At 43.7% G+C, this 19,896-nt stretch overlaps 1 protein-coding gene across 1 annotated transcript in view; it reads left to right on the forward strand.

Moving 5' to 3' along the window:
* Positions 1 to 19,896, forward strand: part of ASS1 (argininosuccinate synthase 1) — a 159,979-nt gene that overhangs the window by 44,562 nt on the left and 95,521 nt on the right. Inside the window, exons 6-7 of the mRNA XM_040324650.1 lie at positions 619 to 675; positions 4,376 to 4,450. Of these exons, the coding sequence (XP_040180584.1) occupies positions 619 to 675; positions 4,376 to 4,450 (132 nt within the window). The remainder of the gene's footprint in view (positions 1 to 618; positions 676 to 4,375; positions 4,451 to 19,896) is intronic.

The following is a 19,896-nucleotide window of genomic DNA, read 5'->3' on the forward strand; positions in this document are numbered from 1 at the left end:
ATTGCACATTGTTTCAGGGCGGTTGCGTAGCCGCCCCATTTACTTGGATAGGTTGCGTTCACTGGACGGGGCTGCTAAGCAAAGCATTGCAGCTGTCGCAAATAGACAACCCTGTCCAGCTGTCCTTGCTCCTTAAGGGGGCAGTAAAAACACATCTCTACTGCCCCCCCACTATAAATGGTCTCCTAAAGGTGAACTCCAGGCACAAATACTTTCATTAAAACATACTTTCATTAGCCACAGGCCCCACCCACTACGGGTTCTTTGCAGAACACTACAGGAGGGGGCGGAGACAAGACCAGTCAGTCTGCACAAGGAGAGAGAGCAGCAGTGAGTGGTCTCTATTACAGGAAGCTGCTGTACAGATCTGGAAAAAATATACAAAGCACACCAAACATCAAGGAATAATACACATGACTGTATTTAAACAATATTTGCTTCTCCCGGAGTTCTCCTGATGACCTAATTTCTTGTCCTGGTGTCACAGACTTCTAAATCTTCCCAAGATAAAGACGTGGTTGTGTGATAGCGGAGTGTGTATATTGTGTGCCCCCAGATGTTGTGATCTGTGTCTGCCATCTGCTCACACCTCTCCTCCTCCGCTTCTCTCTATTACAGGGCAATGATCAGATCCGCTTTGAGCTGACCTGCTATTCTCTACATCCAGGGATCAAGGTAACTTTTCAAAACGTAAATTGTCTTTATGTCAATCCACACACATCCCATAGACTTCTATTGTCATTTTTAAAGACCTCCACTGTTGCTATTTCAAATGGTCACATAAAAATAATTTAAATTTTTTTTTTATGTACTTTTACTATTAAAAATATATATATATTGAGGCCTCTCATGTGTCTGTGCAATCATACATACACAGATTTGAATCTTAGGGCCAGATTCTTAAAAGGCTTACGACGACGCAACGCCATTTGCGCCGTCGTAAGACCAAATCTGGCCCGGCGTATCTATGCGACTGATTCTTAGAACCAGTTACGCATAGATATCCCTTAGATCTGACAGGCGTAAGGCTCTTACGCTGTCAGATCTTAAATGCATTTTTTTTTTCCGCCGCTAGGTGTCGCCTCGTCGTTTTCCCCGTCGTCTATGCAAATTAGCTATTTACGCCGATTCCCGAACGTACGCGCGGACGACACTGTGAATTTACGACGTTTCCATAAGTGTAAACTTGCCCCTGCTATATGAGGGGCAAGTTTACGAAGGTCCGTCGTATGCCATGTTAAGTATGGCGTCGGGTCAGCGTCGTCTTTTTCCGTCGTGTACGTCGTTTTCGTAAGTCGTTTGCGAATACGACTTTACGTCAATGACGCTCACGTCGGCGTCATTGACGTTTTCCGTCGTGAGCTGGAGCATGCGCACTGGGCTATTTTTATGCCCGGCGGATGCGCAGCTCGATCATCGCGGGGGCGTGCTTAATTTAAATACAAGCCGCCCCCTTTGAATTACGCGGCCTTACGCCGAGCCATTTACACTACGCCGCCGCAAATTACGGAGCAAGTGCTTGGAGAATACGGCACTTGCTCCAGTAATTTGCGGCGGCGTAGTGTAAATGGCTTGCGCTACGCCGCCGCAGATTCTACCAGAATCTGGCCCTTAGTTCCTGTGTGTGGCCACAAATGCACCAGGAAGAAAAAAAGTTAAATTCCCATGATGCAACAGATGCCTCGCATTGCCATGCAGGAAAAAGTAACATGCTCATTTTCTGCCCCCCACCCCCACTCATCCCCAGCAACACATACTCCCCTTTCCTGCGTAAGCTTCAGTTATCTCTAACTAGGGCACATGTAAAAGTGCTGGGCCAATCACCAAGCACCAGTAAAGTCACATGACAGGGAGGGTGGGAGTCACATGCTTCCCATACCTGAAAGTACTGGATATTTCTCTTTTGCTCCTTGTGGTGGAATAGAGCAGCTGGGTAGTGAAGGAGGTATGTGCTACCAGGAAAGGGGACAGTGAAGCAAACCTGCACAAGAAAAGCAGAGAAGTGATTTAAGTACTGCTTAGTATGCATTACTAAACAAGGAGTAATAAGACATATTGAGACAGATCTGAGATGGATATCAAATAATTAGGATTCATAGATAAATTCTTCTTTTAAAGTAGATGTAAAGGCCAAAGGCTTTTTTTTTTTACCTTCAATCCATTCTCTGCATTAAGGTAAAATGCTTTTCATGTGCAGTTTTCCCCCCAGACCCTACTAAATACTTACCTGAGCCCCAGTGGCGGCCCATCCATTAGGGGCTCATGGGCAACGCCCACCCCTAATCCATGCGTCCAACCCTCTGATATACAAGCAGGGCACCGGACGCATGTTTTCTTTTTAAGCACGTGATTAGAGCCTGAGGCTCTGAGGGTTTAAAAGAGGGCAGGCTCGGGTGTCGAGCGCTACCCCCGAAGCTCACCCAGTTGTGTGAGAATAGCGAATGAATATTTGCTATTGTAACACTGGTTCGCCTCCTGGCCAATCAGGATAGCCCGTCACCCGATTGCCCGAAAGGAGATCTGATCGGATTGGCCACCAGGAGGAGAAGGGAGGAGACACAGGGGAAGCGAGGAAGAAGCCAGAGAGAACAGCACGGAGAGAAGCCGCCACTACCGCCGCCTGCGAGATGGGTGGGGGCATCGGATGGATAGTTTGTCACCCGCTGAGCCCAATTCCATTCCAGAACTGTGCCTGAGAGCAGGTACTCTCTCCTCTCTCTTCTCATAGGCTCAGAGACAGCAGCAGAAGCCATTGGCTCCTACTGCTGTCAGTCAAAGCCTGTGAGCATGGGACGGGGAAAGGGGGGGGGGGCGGTTGAGCTGCACTGCATGTGTTTATGGACACACAGAGCTCACTCGGGAGTGAGGCCCGCACAAGTGCCCCAATAGCGAGCTCTGACGATGGGGGCAGGCACTGAAGAGGAAAAGCTGAGAACTGAGAAGAGGATCGGCGCTGCTCTGTGCAAAACCATTACACATAGCAGGTAAGTTTATCATGTTTATTATTTAAAACAATTCTGTGACAGAATACAACCCATCCCTGACCGCTATTTTTTACATTGTGTGTCCGTTTTGAGTGAAAATCTGTCCCGTCTCCGGTGGTAACACTGTCGCAGACCTTTGCATACTGACGCAGTTTGCTGGCCAGGTACATGGCTCACAAATGCACATAAAAAACTATTTTTTTTGTTGACTGACAGGCATCCTGATTTTTCAGGAATTTGCTAAATGTCCCTCAATCAGCCTTGTAGAGTTTAAAACAGTGTAATCCAGGAGGCACTTCTGAAACCTTTAAATGGTACTTGAGGGTCCTTGGTTTGAATCCCGTCCAGGACACTATCTGCATGGAGTTTGCATGGGTTTCCTCTGGGTTTTCTGGTTTCCTCCCACACCCAAAAACATGCTGGCAGGTTAATTGTCTCTGGTTTAAATTAGCGCTAATATATTTATGCATGTGAGATAGGGATCTTAGACTGTAAGCTTCTTGGGGGGGGGGGGGGGGGGGGGGGGCGGGGATTCATGTGAATAAATAGTGTATGTAAAATGCTGTGTAAATGAATGCACTATATAAATACCTGTAATAAATAGAAGATGACCAACAATATATACAGGTGCATCTCAAAAAATTTGAATATCATCAAAGTTTATTTATTTCAGTAATACAATTTCAAAAGTTAAACTCATATATTATATAGATTTATTACACACAAAGTGATGATTATGGCTTCCAGCTCTGGAAAACCCAAAATGCAATATCTCAGATAATCATCAAAATTAAAAGAAAGAAATACTTGAAATATATCACTCTGCGTGTAATGAATCTATAGAATACGAGTTTCACTTTTTGAATTGAATTACTTTTTCATGATGATCACATTTCTTTGAGGTGTACCTGTATATAGGAGATGAGAATAAAAAATAAAATGTTATTTATTCATATATATATATATATATATATATATATATATATATATATATATGAGAGGGAGAGAGAGATGCTCTATATATATATATATATATATATATATATATATATATATATATATATATATATATATATATATATATATATATATATATATATATATATATATATATATAATTTTATTTTTTATTCTCAATTTGTTTTACAATTTTTTTTTTTTTTACAAAAATTTGTAAAAGAAATTGAGAATAAAAAATAAAATATATATATATATATAGGAGAGAGAGAGAGATGCTGTGGGTGTGTGTATATATGTATATATATTTTACAAACTATACAAAAAAAAAGATGTAAGATAATTAGCATGAAGTCATTTAAATTTACTTCTGTAACTCGGCTACCTTTCATTTTGCTAATAAAAGGAACCTCTTCTCAAATGCTTATTTGCAGATTATTGCTCCTTGGAGGATGCCGGAATTTTACAATCGTTTCCGGGGACGTACTGACTTGATGGACTACGCAAAGGTACTGTACAAGATCTCCTGATGTACTGTAGAGTCGTCTCCCAGGCTTCGTATTCCTCAGCCACATTTAGCGCACACGGCATGTCAGTACTGCGCACCACAATTATCTGCTTTCAGATACGTGGAATGTTGACAACAGATAAAGAGCGGCGTCCCATCTCGTCTGCTTATTTAGACTCTTAATGGAAACATCGCAGACATATATAAAGACAGACTCCCAGGACAAGACGGTGCTTAAGACTCTGATTTGAAATTAAGGGGGGTCTTTTACGTTTATCGAAAAAAAAGTGGAAAATTACTGACACTAAGTGCTAAGTGACAGATTAATCTGCCATCAGCGAGCAGCATCATGGCTGGAGGGGCTTCACGTTTGTGTAGTGAAACCCGCTCACTGCAATCGCAGGAAAGGAAATATTCTGGGCGCTGAACAATACAACAATATAAGACATCTATAATATATATATATATAATATATTTTATTTTTTATTTTTTTTATTTTACAATATATTTTTTTTGTTATACCAGGTATTATAGAGTTTTTCTTGTATGTATGTATGTATGTATGTATGTATGTACGGTATGTATGTATTCACGATTGAATACTTTCCGAATGTCCCATTTTTTTTTTTGGTGGGATCATTCCTTTTTTTTTATTCTCCATTACATAGAGAGATGTTGTCCTGTAGTTCATGGAGGTGAACTGGGCTGGCTTTTATATTACTAACTGATAATAGTGTGTGCATGACGTATAGGCCAAGCCTGGCCCCCATTAGATCAAAATTTGGCTGGCTCAGCAGGTACCAGCTGAATTTTGATCCATCTTGGGCCGTTAACCGCTCAACTTCTGTTGAAAAACTTTTTTATTTCGATCAGCACCTGCTGCCAATTGGAGGAGTACCCACTGTCAGAATATAATAGCACAGCGGGGAGGATTCCTCCATACACCCATTGGCTGATCAAGCTGTCTTCTATGGCCAGCTTAAAGGGGCTGTAAAGGTAAAAAAAAATGTCCCTAAATAGCTTCCTTTACCTTAGTGCAGTCCTCCTTCACTTACCTCATCCTTCCATTTTGCTTTTAAATGTCCTTTTTTTCTTCTTCTGCCTGTAACTACACACCGTAATGCGAGGCTTTCTCCCTGGTGTGGAGAAAGCCTCTTGAGGGGGCGAGCAGGAGGGTCAGGACACTCTCTACTTTGCAGATAAAGGAGCTGTGTGTTAGTGAGCGTCCTGACACTCCTACTAGCCCCCTCAAGAGGCTTTCTCCACACCAGGGAGAAAGTTGCTGTGTTTAGTTAGACAGAAGAACAGGAAGTGAGGATTTCTCAGAAGAAATAAGAACATTTAAAAGCAAAATCGAAGGATGAGGTAAGTGAAGGAGGACTGCACTAAGGTGCAGGAGTGTCAGGACGCCCACTAACACACAGCTCCTTTCTCTATCTGGAAAGTAGAGTGTGTCCTGACTTGCCTGCTCGCCCCCTCCCCCCTCAAGAGGCTTTCTCCACACCAGGAAGAAAGCCTCACATTACTATGTGTAGTTACAGACAGAAGAACAGGAAGTGAGGATTCCTCAGAAGAAATAAGGACATTTAAAAGCAAAATCAAAGGATGAGGTAAGTGAAGGAGGACTGCACTAAGCTATTTAGGGATTTTTTACCTTCACAACCCCTTTAAAGTGTTACTAAACCCACAACAGTAAAATCAGTCTGTATATGCAGTAAAGCATGTTTGTTATACTTCCTGTGGAACCTAGGGGGCTAATTCTCTGCATTGTGTAAAAGGGCTGTTTGATTCTGTCTTCTCTGATCCTCAACTTCTTCCACTGTCCCAAACCATCTCCTGATAGAACAGAGCCTTGGGGGCACGCTGCACATGCTCAGTTTGGTGTGTATTGCTAGATAGTTTTTATTTTTTTATTTTTCATGGGAGAGTGCATGTGATCAGTACACGCCCAATCGGCACTGTCCAGACAGAGGGTCAGGGGTCCTGAAGCCTCACATGACAATGAGGGGAGAATGAAAACTCCTACATGCTTTACCCAGGCACTGATAGAAGACTGCTATATACCGCTGATGAAAAAAGGTATTTTGCAGTTTATATTTACTAAAATAATTGCATTTCCATGTTCTGTGGGAGACCAGATATAGTATATGCAGAGCCCTGGGTTTAGTAACACTTTAAGTTTAAACTTGCTGTTGGGAGGCAGGAAGAATAGGCAGCTGAGCTGCAGTTTTTCATGGATGGGGGTATACACATGTCACAGTGATGATGCTTTGCACTGTGGTGTGGCAAAAATGAGTCCCTTAATGCATTTGTCAGGGAGTGATGTGGCTGAAATGCGTCAGCCTTACTGTAATAATTTGTTATTTTTATGTCATGATGGATTTATAACAAAGCCTAATGATTTTATCTCAAGATAGTTCGGTACCGGACTTCTACTTTTCTTTGAACTATGGACGGTATGTACAGCGTGTGTCCAGGCACGAGTATTTGATCCTCACCCTGCTTGGGTCGGGATTGTAGCACTGCAATTTACCTTTCATTTATCAGACCGTACCACCACCAATTAGAACCCATCAGAGTGACTGGGGCTGCGTCTCAGCTAATGCTTGGCTTGCTGTTGTGTTGCGGTATTCCCATTTAAAAAAAAAAAAACTACATTCATTCAAGAGGTGGCAGTACTGTGCCAATTGCTTTTCACTGACCGTCACAGGGGTAAATAAGCACCTATAGATTTATTGGATTACGTTAAAGGCAGCCTGGATCAAAGATCAATAGGGATCGACCAAATTTTATTCCATGTATGGGCAGGCTGGTTGTATAGAAGTGGATACAACTGCCCTGTCTGTTTTCCTCTTTTCCCGATCAGTCAGTGCCGTCAAATATAACAGGCAGTGCTGATCAGTGTATTCTGATGGTAGAAAAGTCTCCCGCTGTCATAATAGTAGGAAGGATTTACTAAATGTAGATGGGGGAATTGAGGGGAATTGAGAATGGGGGAATTGAGAATATTTAAATTTTTTTTATTGTTCTGCTGGTTAAACGAAAAAAATGTATAAAAAAAATGTATGTATGGCCTGCTTAAGGATCAAAGGTAGTTTTTGTCTTTTTCAAACACATGTAACTAAGGGCCAGATCCACAAAAGGGATACGACGGCGTATCTGCTGATACGCCGTCGTATCCCTGTTTCTATCTATGCGGCTGATTCATAGAATCAGTTACGCATAGATTTCCCTAAGATCCGACATGTGTAATTGTTTTACACTGTCGGATCTTAGGATGCAATACCGCGGCCGCCGCTGGGGGCATTTCTCGTCGTAAACCAGCGTCGGGTATGCAAATTAGCACTTACGGAGATCCACGAAGGTTTTTCCCTTTGTGAAGTCGCCGTAAGTGTTAGTTTGCCGTCGCAAAGATAGGGTACCTTTACAAAAGTGTAAAGTTAGTACACCATGTAAAAGTATACCCGTCTTTCCCGCGTCGCTGTCAAATTTTTTTTTATTTTTTTTTTTTCCCCCGCCGCATCTCTTTTTTACCCGTCGCGATTCACAAAACTCGGCGCAACGTAACGCAAAGCACGTCGGGAAAATAGCGTCGGGAGCATGCGCAGTACGTCCGGCGCGGGAGCGCTCCTAATTTAAATGGGACTCGCCCCATTTGAATTGGCCCGCCTTGCGCCGGACTGATTTAGGATACACCGCCGCAAATTTCCAGGTAAGTGCTTTGTGGATCGGGCACTAACTTGGACAATTTGCGGCGGTGTAACTTAAATCACAAAAGTTACGTTGCGCCCGCTGGTTGTGGATCTGGCCCTAAATGCTTTCAATGGCATAGTTAAAGCTGGCCATATACTATGCAAATTTCAATTGGTTCTTCAGGAATCTGACACATTTTGATACACAGGTCACCCTGAAAGGAGCCAGACAGGAAACCTGTCCAGTCAGATGCAGTCAGTGTTCATGTATTAGGACTGACACTGGTACCAGCTGTTGGAATACAATAGCCACAGCAGGAGATCTGTCCATCTGTCCATCTGCACTGTACAGCCTGCGGACTGAACAAAAAAAAAATCTCACTGTGTATGGTCAGACGCCGGTTTCGGGGTGATCTCCCTGTACACCCTCTGCATAAATTTGTGGAATGTCATCAACCTTGGTTTTCAAAACTTTATACCCAGCGCCCGCATTGTATACCTTTTTAGTGCACCTTTAGTTCAGTCTATCAATTGCATATGGCACCTCTAAAGAAGAAGTAGGCTTTGAAATGCGTCAGTTGCCCCTGTGCTGCTGTATAAGCAATTATGACCATGTTGTTGCAGGTTATGAACTAAGGGCCAGATTCATGTACATCCGCGGCGGTGTAACGTATCGTCTTTACGTTACACCGCCGCAAGTTTTCAGCGTAAGTGCCTGATTCACAAAACACTTACCTGTAAACTTGCGGCGGTGTATCGTAAAGACGTCCGGCGCAAGCCCGCCTAATTCAAATGGGGCGTGTACCATTTAAATTAGGCACGCTCCCGCGCCGAATGTTCTGCGCATGCTCCGTTCGCAATTTTCCCGACGTGCTTTGCGCGAAATTACGGCGCCCCGACGTGTTTGTGAATTGCGACGTGCGTAACGTACTTACGCCGAAAAAATATTAATTTAAAGATCGAAGCGGGAACGACGGCCATACTTTAACATGGCTGGTGTAAAGTTAAGCAATGAAAAGAATTGCTTAACTTTGCGACAGGAAAAAACGTCATTACGCACGCGAGTAGGTTCGTGGATCGCCGTAAATGCTAATTTGCATACCCGACGCTGGAAAACGACGCGAACTCCACCCAGCGGCGGCCGAAGTATTGCAGCCTAAGATCCGAAGGTGTACGAAGCCGTAAGCCTGTCGGATCTTAGCCAAAAGCCGCCGTATCTTGTTTGTGAATCACGAACTAAGATACGACGCGGCAAATTTGAAAATACGCCGGAGTATCAGTAGATAATCCGGCGTATTTGTTCTGTGAATCTGGCCCTATATGTGTGATTTTGCATACTCCAGCCACGTCTGTTTTTACATATATATATATTAATGTGTAATGGCTTCTGCGCTACTACAAGTGAATAGAAAGTCTTCCAAAATAAACAGTTTAAGAAAATTGCAGCAACAACTCGCAGTGTATACAAAACAGCAATAAGTGAAATAAGGTTATTGCGCAAAATATATAAAACACATAATAATATTGTGACCAAAAATATATAAATAGTGTAAAGGTAACCAAATAATAAAAAGACAAATAATCTAGTCCATAAGTGAAGTGGCAGTAAACACTGCTGAAGAAGAATAGATGTCCACCAATCCCAGAGAGGAATGAGTAACTGCACCAAAAGACTTCAATCTGGTCTCCCAGAACTCTCACCTCACCAATGGATCAAATCAGCAGTACAGTATACGATGTATCCACCTGCATAAACTGTTCCACACACAAACTTCCTTGGAGTCTTACGGTCCGGATAGTCAAAACCTTAACCCGTCTCCTTTAAAAGTACCTGTATGGTTTCCGTACCCTGGAACAAGAGGGACAAAAGAGAGGGCCTCCAATCGTGTAGTATTTAAAACTTATATTTATATTATATTTATTGCGGTGTAAATACGCTTACATGGAATATATAAAACGAGTGCATAAAAACATAGACAGTGGCGTCCTCATAGCCGTCTCACGTCACTCCTGGTGTACGTCTGTCCACGGCCAATCCCTATGCGTTACGACACAGTCATGTGTTTTTTTTGGGGGGGGGGGGGGGGATTTGTACTGGGAGCATATGGGGAGAGAGGATTTGGTTTGGGATGCCAAAGATTTGTGCCAGGAGGGGGGATTTCAGCAGGGGGGTGAACTTGTACTGGGAGGAAGGGGGTTTTATACTTGGGGGGCACGTAGGTTAGTGCTCGTTTTTTTTTTTTGGGGAGGAGGGGCTTTTTGCTGACACATAATTATACATCTTAGGGGGCGCAATTTGGCATGTTCGCCCTGGGCTCTAGATGACCTTGTCCCAGCATACATAGGCATTTAGAAGAGTTTAGAGGCAGAAAAAACGTTTGAAGCCTGTAAACGCATCTAGATGCACCTAAGTGCTATGCACGTTTAACACTGAGTGTTAATTAATTTGAGTGGTCAAAACAAAGTATTATTCTGCCCAATGAAATTACCGGTAATCAATGCCAAGGCCCTTGCATATGTTTACAGGCATCAAGCTTTTTTTCTGCTGCCAGGAGGAAAGACATCTAGAAGTGTTAGCAAAACGTCCTGCGTGCATGAGGTCGTAATTCCGATCTACGGCACATTCTCAGAGTGCAGGTTCACACAAGGCTCCTTGCCAGCCACCTAGGCTGTGTGTGTGTGGGATTCTTGTTATCTTGTGTGTGTGACAGATATGCCCCCTGGCACACCCTGAGATGGTGATTATTACCTATTCAGAATAAACAAAGAGCGGCATTAATTGACTAACAAGCTCTTGAAAACTAATGAGAGCCCCGGAGCAGTGCAGGCAGTGGAGCATGACGCTTCTGCCTGAGATTCAGAGGGATGTTAGCACAGAAGACCAGCAGGCCCATCTGCTATCTTCTCTCTCTCAGACTGTGGCATACATTGCTTTTCCATCCCCTTTTGTGTCAATGACAAGACTGGAAGTACACAGCGCTGACATACTATGTATATAAGTCCACACTGCCAGTCACCTGCTGATGTGGGTGGAGGCCACTTCTTGGTGCTCATGGCAGTTTCATGATTGGTATTTTTGAGTTCAAATCCAATCGGGGATAATATGCTCATAAAGTATAATGTTCTCGTTGTCTTTATTTGGCCTCCTTTCTGATTTTCTGGATTCAACCAACAATTCAAACATACAGGCCTGGATTCACAGAGAGTTGGGCGCACATTACGCCGCCGTAACGCAAACGCCGTACACCACGCCGACGCAGCGCAGAGAGGCAAGCATGGAATTCAGGAAGCCAGTGCTCCCAACGCTGCGTCGGCGTGGCGTAGGTTTCAAAGGCGCAGGCCGGTGTAGGTGGAAGTGGGCTTGACCCATGCAAATGAGGTGTGACCCCATGCAAATGATGGTCCGAGCGCCAGACAAGTACGTTTACCGAACTGCGCATGCACCGCGACGTGGACGCATCCCCCTGCACATGCTCACAACCACGTCGGAACAACTGCCTAAGATACGCCGGAGCAATGCGTACGCCATGAACGTAACCTACGCCCAGCCAGACACGCGTCCAACGTAAAATACGCTGGCTTGGCCGGCTTGTGTTCCCTGGTGCAGACCTTTGCATGTCTGCTGCTGGGTTACACCTCCTTTATGGGGCTTAACTTTACGCCGGACGTACAACTTACGCGCACCTCTCGTAACCTGCGTCGGGCGCACGCAGGTTCGTGAATCGCTGCATTTCCCTTATTTGCATATTTGAATGACTAATTAAAGGGAGCGGCACCATGCTCCCAGCCTAAATGTGCGCCCACTCTACGCCGGCGTAAGCAAGATACGTCGGCGGGGTGTAGCCTGGTTTTAGGCGCATCTGTTTGTGGGGCTTGCGCACAGATACGACGGAGCACATTTGCACTTACGTTGGCGTAACTTGTTATACGTCCGCGTAAGTGCTTTGTGAATCCGGGCCATAGCGATGAGGGAACCACAGCAGATGGCATTTGCTCAACCACACCGTGCTCCAAGGCTGTGGAGTGTGACCTGGCATCTGCAGAGCTCTTGGTCAGAGTGTGAATCAAAAATTTTTTTTTTTTGGGGGGGTAGGTATTAAAATCCCATTGTCAAGATTTTATTGCTACCCGTATCCCTGCAAGGGAGCCCCCCCCCCCTCTCCATTTCCTATCCTGGACACACCAGATGTAAGAGAGGAAAATGCTCCCTAGACAATTGTCCACAGAATAGGTGTCCCCATTGGAAGATTTCCCATTAATTCCTGTTATAGTTGTAGCACTCCCACCAGAGGAGCTGCTAGTTTGGTTTGGGCGGCATGTTACCTCGTGTTTCTCCGGTGTCAAGGGGTGTTTGGTGAAAGTTGTAGTAACGGAATGTCCACGACAGGTGTCTTTTTCTGTACTCTTTATTACCCAGCCGGGTAAAAACAATAAAACTTTGAAGAGTAGAGGTTTAGTAGAAATGAAAATAGCAGATCCAGATGCCAGTAAAAGGGAAACAGTCCTGCACCTGGACAGGCCTCTCTCACCGGCCTGGCAGACAGAATGTCACTCGAACCCCAGGAAAAGTCTCTGCCACAGACCCTCCTGATAGATGAACAGCAGAGTTAATCCTCCTTAGCAGACTTGGCACCTGGATCTCTTTCAGGTAGTTTTATCATAATGTTCTCTGGTCACCAGGACTAATAGGGAGGGAGGGGATCGCAGACAGCAATAAAACTCTAAACTCCAGGAAGAATTTGAATTGTATACTTGCATCCCATACCTTATATGCATACTTGCATATAAGGTATAGTGAATGCATACTTGCATATAAGGTATATTATATGCATACTTGCATATAAGGTATAGTGAATGCATACTTGCATATAAGGTATATTATATGCATACTTGCATATAAGGTATAGTGAATGCATACTTTCATATAAGGTATAGTAAATGCATACTTGCATATGAGGTATATTATATGTATACTTGCATATAAGGTATAGTATATGCATACTTGCATATAAGGTATAGTGAATGCATACTTGCATATAAGGTATAGTGAATGCATCCTTGCATATAAGGTATAGTAAATGCATACTTGCATATAAGGTATAGTGAATGCATACTTGCATACAAGGTATAGTATATGCATATTTGCATATAAGGTATAGTGAATGCATACTTGCATATAAGGTATAGTGAATGCATCCTTGCATATAAGGTATAGTAAATGCATACTTGCATATAAGGTATAGTGAATGCATACTTGCATACAAGGTATAGTATATGCATATTTGCATATAAGGTATAGTGAATGCATACTTGCATATAAGGTATAGTGAATGCATCCTTGCATATAAGGTATAGTGAATGCATCCTTGCATATAAGGTATAGTGAATGCATCCTTGCATATAAGGTATAGTGAATGCATACTTGCATATAAGGTATAGTAAATGCATACTTGCATATAAGGTATATTATATGCATACTTGCATATAAGGTATAGTGAATGCATACTTGCATACAAGGTATAGTATATGCATATTTGCATATAAGGTATAGTGAATGCATACTTGCATATAAGGTATAGTAAATGCATACTTGCATATAAGGTACCGTATAGTATATGCATACTTGCATATAAGGTATAGTGAATGCATACTTGCATATAAGGTATATATATGCATATGTGCTACTACAGTGATAGCTGCAATCTTGTGGTTTCCATTCTGCATACTAACCACAGGGGTCTTCTCACTTGGCCCTGCTGTCATTCACAGAAAGTTTTGTATTTTTTTTTTTCAGTAAATACTAAGGGTTTTACTAAAACTGGAGAGTGCAAAATCTGGTGCAGCTTTCCGTAGAAACCAATCAACTTCCATTTGTTTTTGTCAAAGCTTTTAATTAAAATAACAAACATGTTATACATACTTGCTCTGTGCAATGGTTTTGCACAGAGCAGCCCTGCTGGCGCTCTAGGCCCCTCCTCTTCAGCAGGTGCCCCCACAGAGATCCACCTTCCATGGGGGCACCCGTGCATGCTTGCTTCGGGACCCCTGCTGCTGTATCCATTGACACAGACAGCTTGACTCGGCCCCACCCCTGTCTCCTGTGTCACAGCATTTTATTGGCAGCGATGAGCAGGGTGGATAAAAATCGATGATTAAAAAAAAAAAAAAAATCGGATTTAAATCAGATTTTTTTTTATTTAAATCGATTTTTTTTTTTGGGGGAGGGGGGATTTTTATCAAATTGATTTTAAGAAAATGCTTTTGGAGTAAAAACTATCATCATGCACTGATACATTCACACAATTTCACAGTAGCCATGAGATAAAAGAAGTTCAGGAATATTCCTTTATCCCATTGTTTTGCAAATCTATGTACACTACAAACTGTTTGTAAATTTTGTTTGCAAATATTAAAGATTCTAACTACCTGCAAGAATGAGTCCTTATATTTAAACGGCACCTGTCATCTTAGATCCATCATGGCAATGCCTGTTAGCGGGCATCCAATCACCTGCTGCTGCCACGTCCCTCACCTTGTGTCGCTGCCGCATCACAAGCCATCCCATTAATGTGAATGGGGCTCTCGGTGTGTCAACAGCGTTCAGAGGATGAGCCACTGCAGGACAGAGATGACAGTTGTACTTTAAAAATGTTGATTTAAATCGAGTTGATTTAAATCAAATCCACCATGGCAATGAGCGATCAGCAATGCCCAATGAAGACAAAGATAACGTCTGGAGCCGCTGCACTCGTGCACATCTCTGGATCGGCTTAGGTTCAGGTAAGAAAAAGAAGGGGTCGTGGCGGGGGGATACATGAAGGTGAAAAACCATGAGGCTTTAGAATCACTATAATTGAACAAGGTGAAGGTAGTAGCTGATTGGCTACCATCAGTGCCGGCCCAAGACATTGTGCTGCCTGGTACCAAGAATGAAATGCTGCCCCCCCCCCCCCCCCGAAAAAAAAATTACGTTTACCAAAATGCCCCCACATCCATTATTTTATATCATGATAACTAAAGTGGACCTATCATGGCTCTATACATGTATATAGGAGTATAAAAAGGACCTGTTATGGCTCTATTCATGCAATTAATCCCACAGTGGAGCGGAGAGCGGAACGGGAGGAGCGGTCGGGCAGCAATTGGCCCCACAGTGGAGTGGAGCTGGCGGAATGGGATGGCGTGTGGGCAGGACATTTGCTGCCCCCCTGAAAGTGCTGCCTGGTACAATGGTACTATCGGGTCCCATGGTAGGGCCGGCCCTGGCTACCATGCACAGCTGCACCAGATCTTGGACTGCAGCTTTAGTAAATCAACCCCCAAGCGTTCTCTGATTGGACGAAGGTGGAGAGGATGGCACAAGCCAATCATAAGATGCTTTGTAGGTATTTAAAAAATAAAGATGGCAGGGCTGAGCGACCCCCCCCCCCCTTCCCGGTCAGTGTGCAGAGAGAGGAAGCCGCTGACACAACACCAACAGAACCTATAAGATCGCAGCTATCACTGTTTTAGCGCCAACTACTACAGTGATTGTATGTGTGCAATCTATATACCTGTCATTTCAGAAAGAAAATGTTTATATTTTATAATTTTCCAGAGAGGCCATTTAAATAAGAATGTTTGCATTTCCCAACTTCTTTCTACTCCTATACATATATTGGACCTATACCCTTGCTTGCACCCATCTTCCCACCCATCTGTCTGTCTGCTCCCTTCTGATGACCTATTCTTTGCTTTGTGCCTTCCAGCTATATTTTTTTGTTCAAAGGAAACTTCTTCCCCATACATTTTACACAAGCAAAGTATCAATTGAAAAGGTAAAGAGACTATGTAAGTGAGAAAGGAGTTTATACAGATCAATATCAGTTAAACCCTTGTGTTGCTTTAAGAGGCTCCTCTCACCTAAGAACCCCCCCCCCCCCCCATCCTTTCCTAAATGACTGTAGATAAACTGTCCCATCAGCCCCCAAGGCAGTGGATTTATCAGGAATCATTGAGAAGATAAGTAAAAGGCTGTCAGTTAACTTGGGACCCGGCTATTTATTAACAGGCAGTAACTTTAACCAAGATTCACAAGGGCCTGCTCTCCTTTCACTGGCTGTCATTGCATTCCATGGTTCCTCGACTGCCATTCAAAAGAGAGGCAATTCATCCACGCCACCAAGAAAAGATACAAATTGCAGAGTATGTTATGGGCTGCTTATAAAAACCTTGCAGGAACAATGAGCTAGCTGCTGAGAATCTGGAAGTCATTAGGGAGCAAATGAAAAGGGGTTACGCACATTAGGAAAGGGATTTTGCTCTTGATTAATGTCTCTCCACTCGATTTCAAATGCTCCCGTAACAAAAAGAGTGTCCATAGACAGGCCAACCTCAGAGAATGATAAATGGGGGGAGATGTGCCTGTGTGCAATGAAACCGCACGCTGCCAGGGCCCAACACAATATTTCTTCTTGACTTGGCAGGTGTTTGGATATTCAAAATGGAAGTGTTGATGACTTTGCTAAGAAGGAAAGAAAAGTGTGCCAAGCTGTATGATACAGAATTAGGTAGATTCACAAAGAGTTAGGCCGGCTTATCTACAGATAAGCCGACCTAACTCTGAATCTAAGCCGATCCTATGTTTAAGTGTATTCTCTAACAGAGATACACTTAAACATATCTAAGATAGGACGGCTTGCGCCGTTCTATCTTAGATTGCAATGTTTCTTTTGGCCGCTAGATGGCGCTTCCATTGCGGCCGGTGCAGATTATTTAAATGAGGGGATACGCTGATTCACGGCCGAACGCAAACGTACGCCAGGCCTACGCCGTCGAATTACGTCGTTTCCGTAAGGGATAGGCCGCCTAAAGTTAGAGCTATGCTCTAGTGACCTAGCCAATGTTAAGTATGGCTGCCGTTCCCGCCGCAAATTTCGAAATGTTAACGTCGTTTGCGTAAGTCGTCCGCGAATCGGGAGTTACGTCGTTTACGTCCGCGTCGAAATCAATAGGCCCGTACGGCCTACTTAGCCGCAATGCGCACTGGGAAATGTAGTCGCCCGGCGCATGCACAGTGTAAAAAAACGTCAAAAAACGTGAGGTCAAGCCTCATTTCCATACTACATGCCCCCCTCCCAGTCATTTGAATTAGGCGCCCTTACGCCCGCTCGTTTTAGGCTACGCCGCCGAAAATTAGCAGGGAAGTGGTTTGAGAATCACTACTAGCCTAAATAATTTACAGCGGTGTAGCCTAAAAAGACTAGGCTAGGCCGTCCTAATTTTAGGCCAAGGTACGTGAATCTACCTAAATATGTCCAACACTAGTTACCTCTTGGAGTTGTATTATTGGCACAAGCCTTGGGTATTGATCTCACAGTCAAAAATGTGTTCCATTTATGCATATCCTGTACTAACATTACAAGTAATAAATTAATTTCACCAGTATGGTTAAACTATATAAAATGGAGTCAAATGCCCCCCATTCACACGACTGGTTTTCCCGTTGGAAAAAATCCCGACCGCGTGTATGCTCCATCGGACTTTTTCCTACAGAAAAACTGCCGGGAAAAAAAAAGAGCAGGATCTCTTTTTTCCCATCAGGAAGAAATCCTAGCAGGAAAACCGTTTGTCTGTATGCTTTTCCGACGGGAAGAAAACAGCACATTCTCAGAATCAAGTCGACGCATGCTCAGAAGCATTGAACTTCATTTTCTTGACTCGTCGTAGTGTTGTACGTCACCGTGTTCTTGGCAGTCAAAAATTCACTGAACTTTTGTATGACCGTGTGTATGCAAGGCATGCTTGAGAGGAATTCCGTCAGGAAAACCATTGTTTTTTTCCAACGGGAAAACCGCTCGTGTGTACGGGGCTTCAGAAGAGCAATCAAAGAATGTGATTGGATGATGCTCTGGATACATTCCTATGTTCCCCACCAGGGGAGCTATGGCAATTACAGGTGTTGCGTTGCGTGCAAGTTTTGCATAGATGCCATGTGAGTTGATTGGCTCATTGACGATTGGGGATACTTGACAGGGATCAGAAATGCGTACAAGCGCCTTCCATTTTCGTTTTTGTATTTAGTATAAATAGTTTTAAACTATAAAGAGTTTAAATTCTACAGATGTGTACTGTATATGAGTTAAAACCTCCTACTTTGGAAAGGCCAAATGATTGTAGACTCCAGGAGTGCCAATAACGAAGACAAAATTAGAGTCAGATGGGAGTGTCTTTTTGTGTCTCTGGGTTCTTATGGACCTTGTAGTTTTCTCCTTCAGTTAGAACTCTGATGCCGCGTACACACGACCGTTTTTCATGTCATGGAAAAAAAACGACGTTTTTCTCAATGTGATTCTTCTTAAGCCTGCCTTGCATACACAAGATCGTGATAAAAAATGCTCGAGCAAAGCGCGGTGACGTACAACACGTACGACGGCACTATAAAGGGGAAGTTCCATTCGAATGGCGCCACCCTTTGGGCTGATTATGCTAATTTCCTTTCTCATAACTTGCTAACGACGACGTGAAAAACGATGAAAAAAAATAGAGCATGTTCGACAAGAAAAATGCTCTGGAGCCTACACAAGACCATTTTTAACGACCAATTTAAAAAATGCCATTTTCTTGTCATGAAAAACGGTCGTGTGTACGCGGCATAAGTTGCTTACACTTTCTTTATGAATCTATTTTGGAAGCAAAAGCCCTACTGGCTGCTATGTTGGAGACACTAAGGCCTCGTACACATGATAGGTTAACCTAGACCGTTGTCCTAGGTTAACCTATGAAGCTGACTGATGGTCCGTCGTGCCTACACACCATCAGTTAAAAAAAACGATCGCGTCAGAACGCGGTGACGTAAAACACAACGATGTGCTGAAAAAAACGAAGTTCAATGCTTCCAAGCATGCGTCGACTTGATTCTGAGCATGCGTGGATTTTTAACCGATGGACGTGCCTACTAACGTTCGTTTTTTTCCCATCGGTTAGGAATCCATAGGTTAATTTTAAAGCAAGTTGGCTTTTTTTTAACCTAAGGTTAAATAACCTATGGGGCCTACACGCGATCGGTTTGGACCAATGAAAACGGTCCATCAGACCGTTGTCCTCTGGTTAACCTATCGTGTGTACGAGGACTAATTGTACTCCTTCCCCAAAGGTTATATAGGAAGGTGAAGGGAGGGGCAGAGGAGCTTGGCCAGCACATACGGTAATTAGATACTGCCTTTTCTGCCCTATATCCTAGTATTGCAAGCCTGCGAGTCCTGGCGAAGAGAGCGTCCAGAAGCATGTAGGCTCTGACAAGAGCAATCGGCAGCACATTATAATGAAGGACAAGTCTATGTAACAATGAAGTGTCTCAGGGCCGGTGACATCTTCATTAGAGCAGCTCAGGGCTTTCTTTAAATAAACTGGGCAGCTCATAACTTTGAATGGCTCTACAGAGACCTCTGAGCTAAACATTAGCCAGCAGCCTTTCCTCACATGTGGGTGGCATTGGCCTGTGCCTATTAAGACAAAGCTTTGGGAGTGGACGCAGGGGGCCTGTTTTTTCCTCTTTGTTCTGTTTATTGCTTACCCTTCATTGCTCGGCCCAGTGAGGGGGACACATTCTGCGCAAGCTTGCAGACCACCTATGGGGGGGCCCCAACTAGGCCCCAGTTGGGATCCACGTCTTCCTGCTATGAGTTTGTTAACATATTAGCGGCCCCACTGAGACAGAAGCGATTTCGAGTTATTCCAAGCAGCTTCAGAGTGCTGCAGACGTGGCTAACGATGG

This window comes from Rana temporaria, chromosome 9 (genome assembly GCF_905171775.1).
Source record: "Rana temporaria chromosome 9, aRanTem1.1, whole genome shotgun sequence".
NCBI lineage: Eukaryota > Metazoa > Chordata > Amphibia > Anura > Ranidae > Rana > Rana temporaria.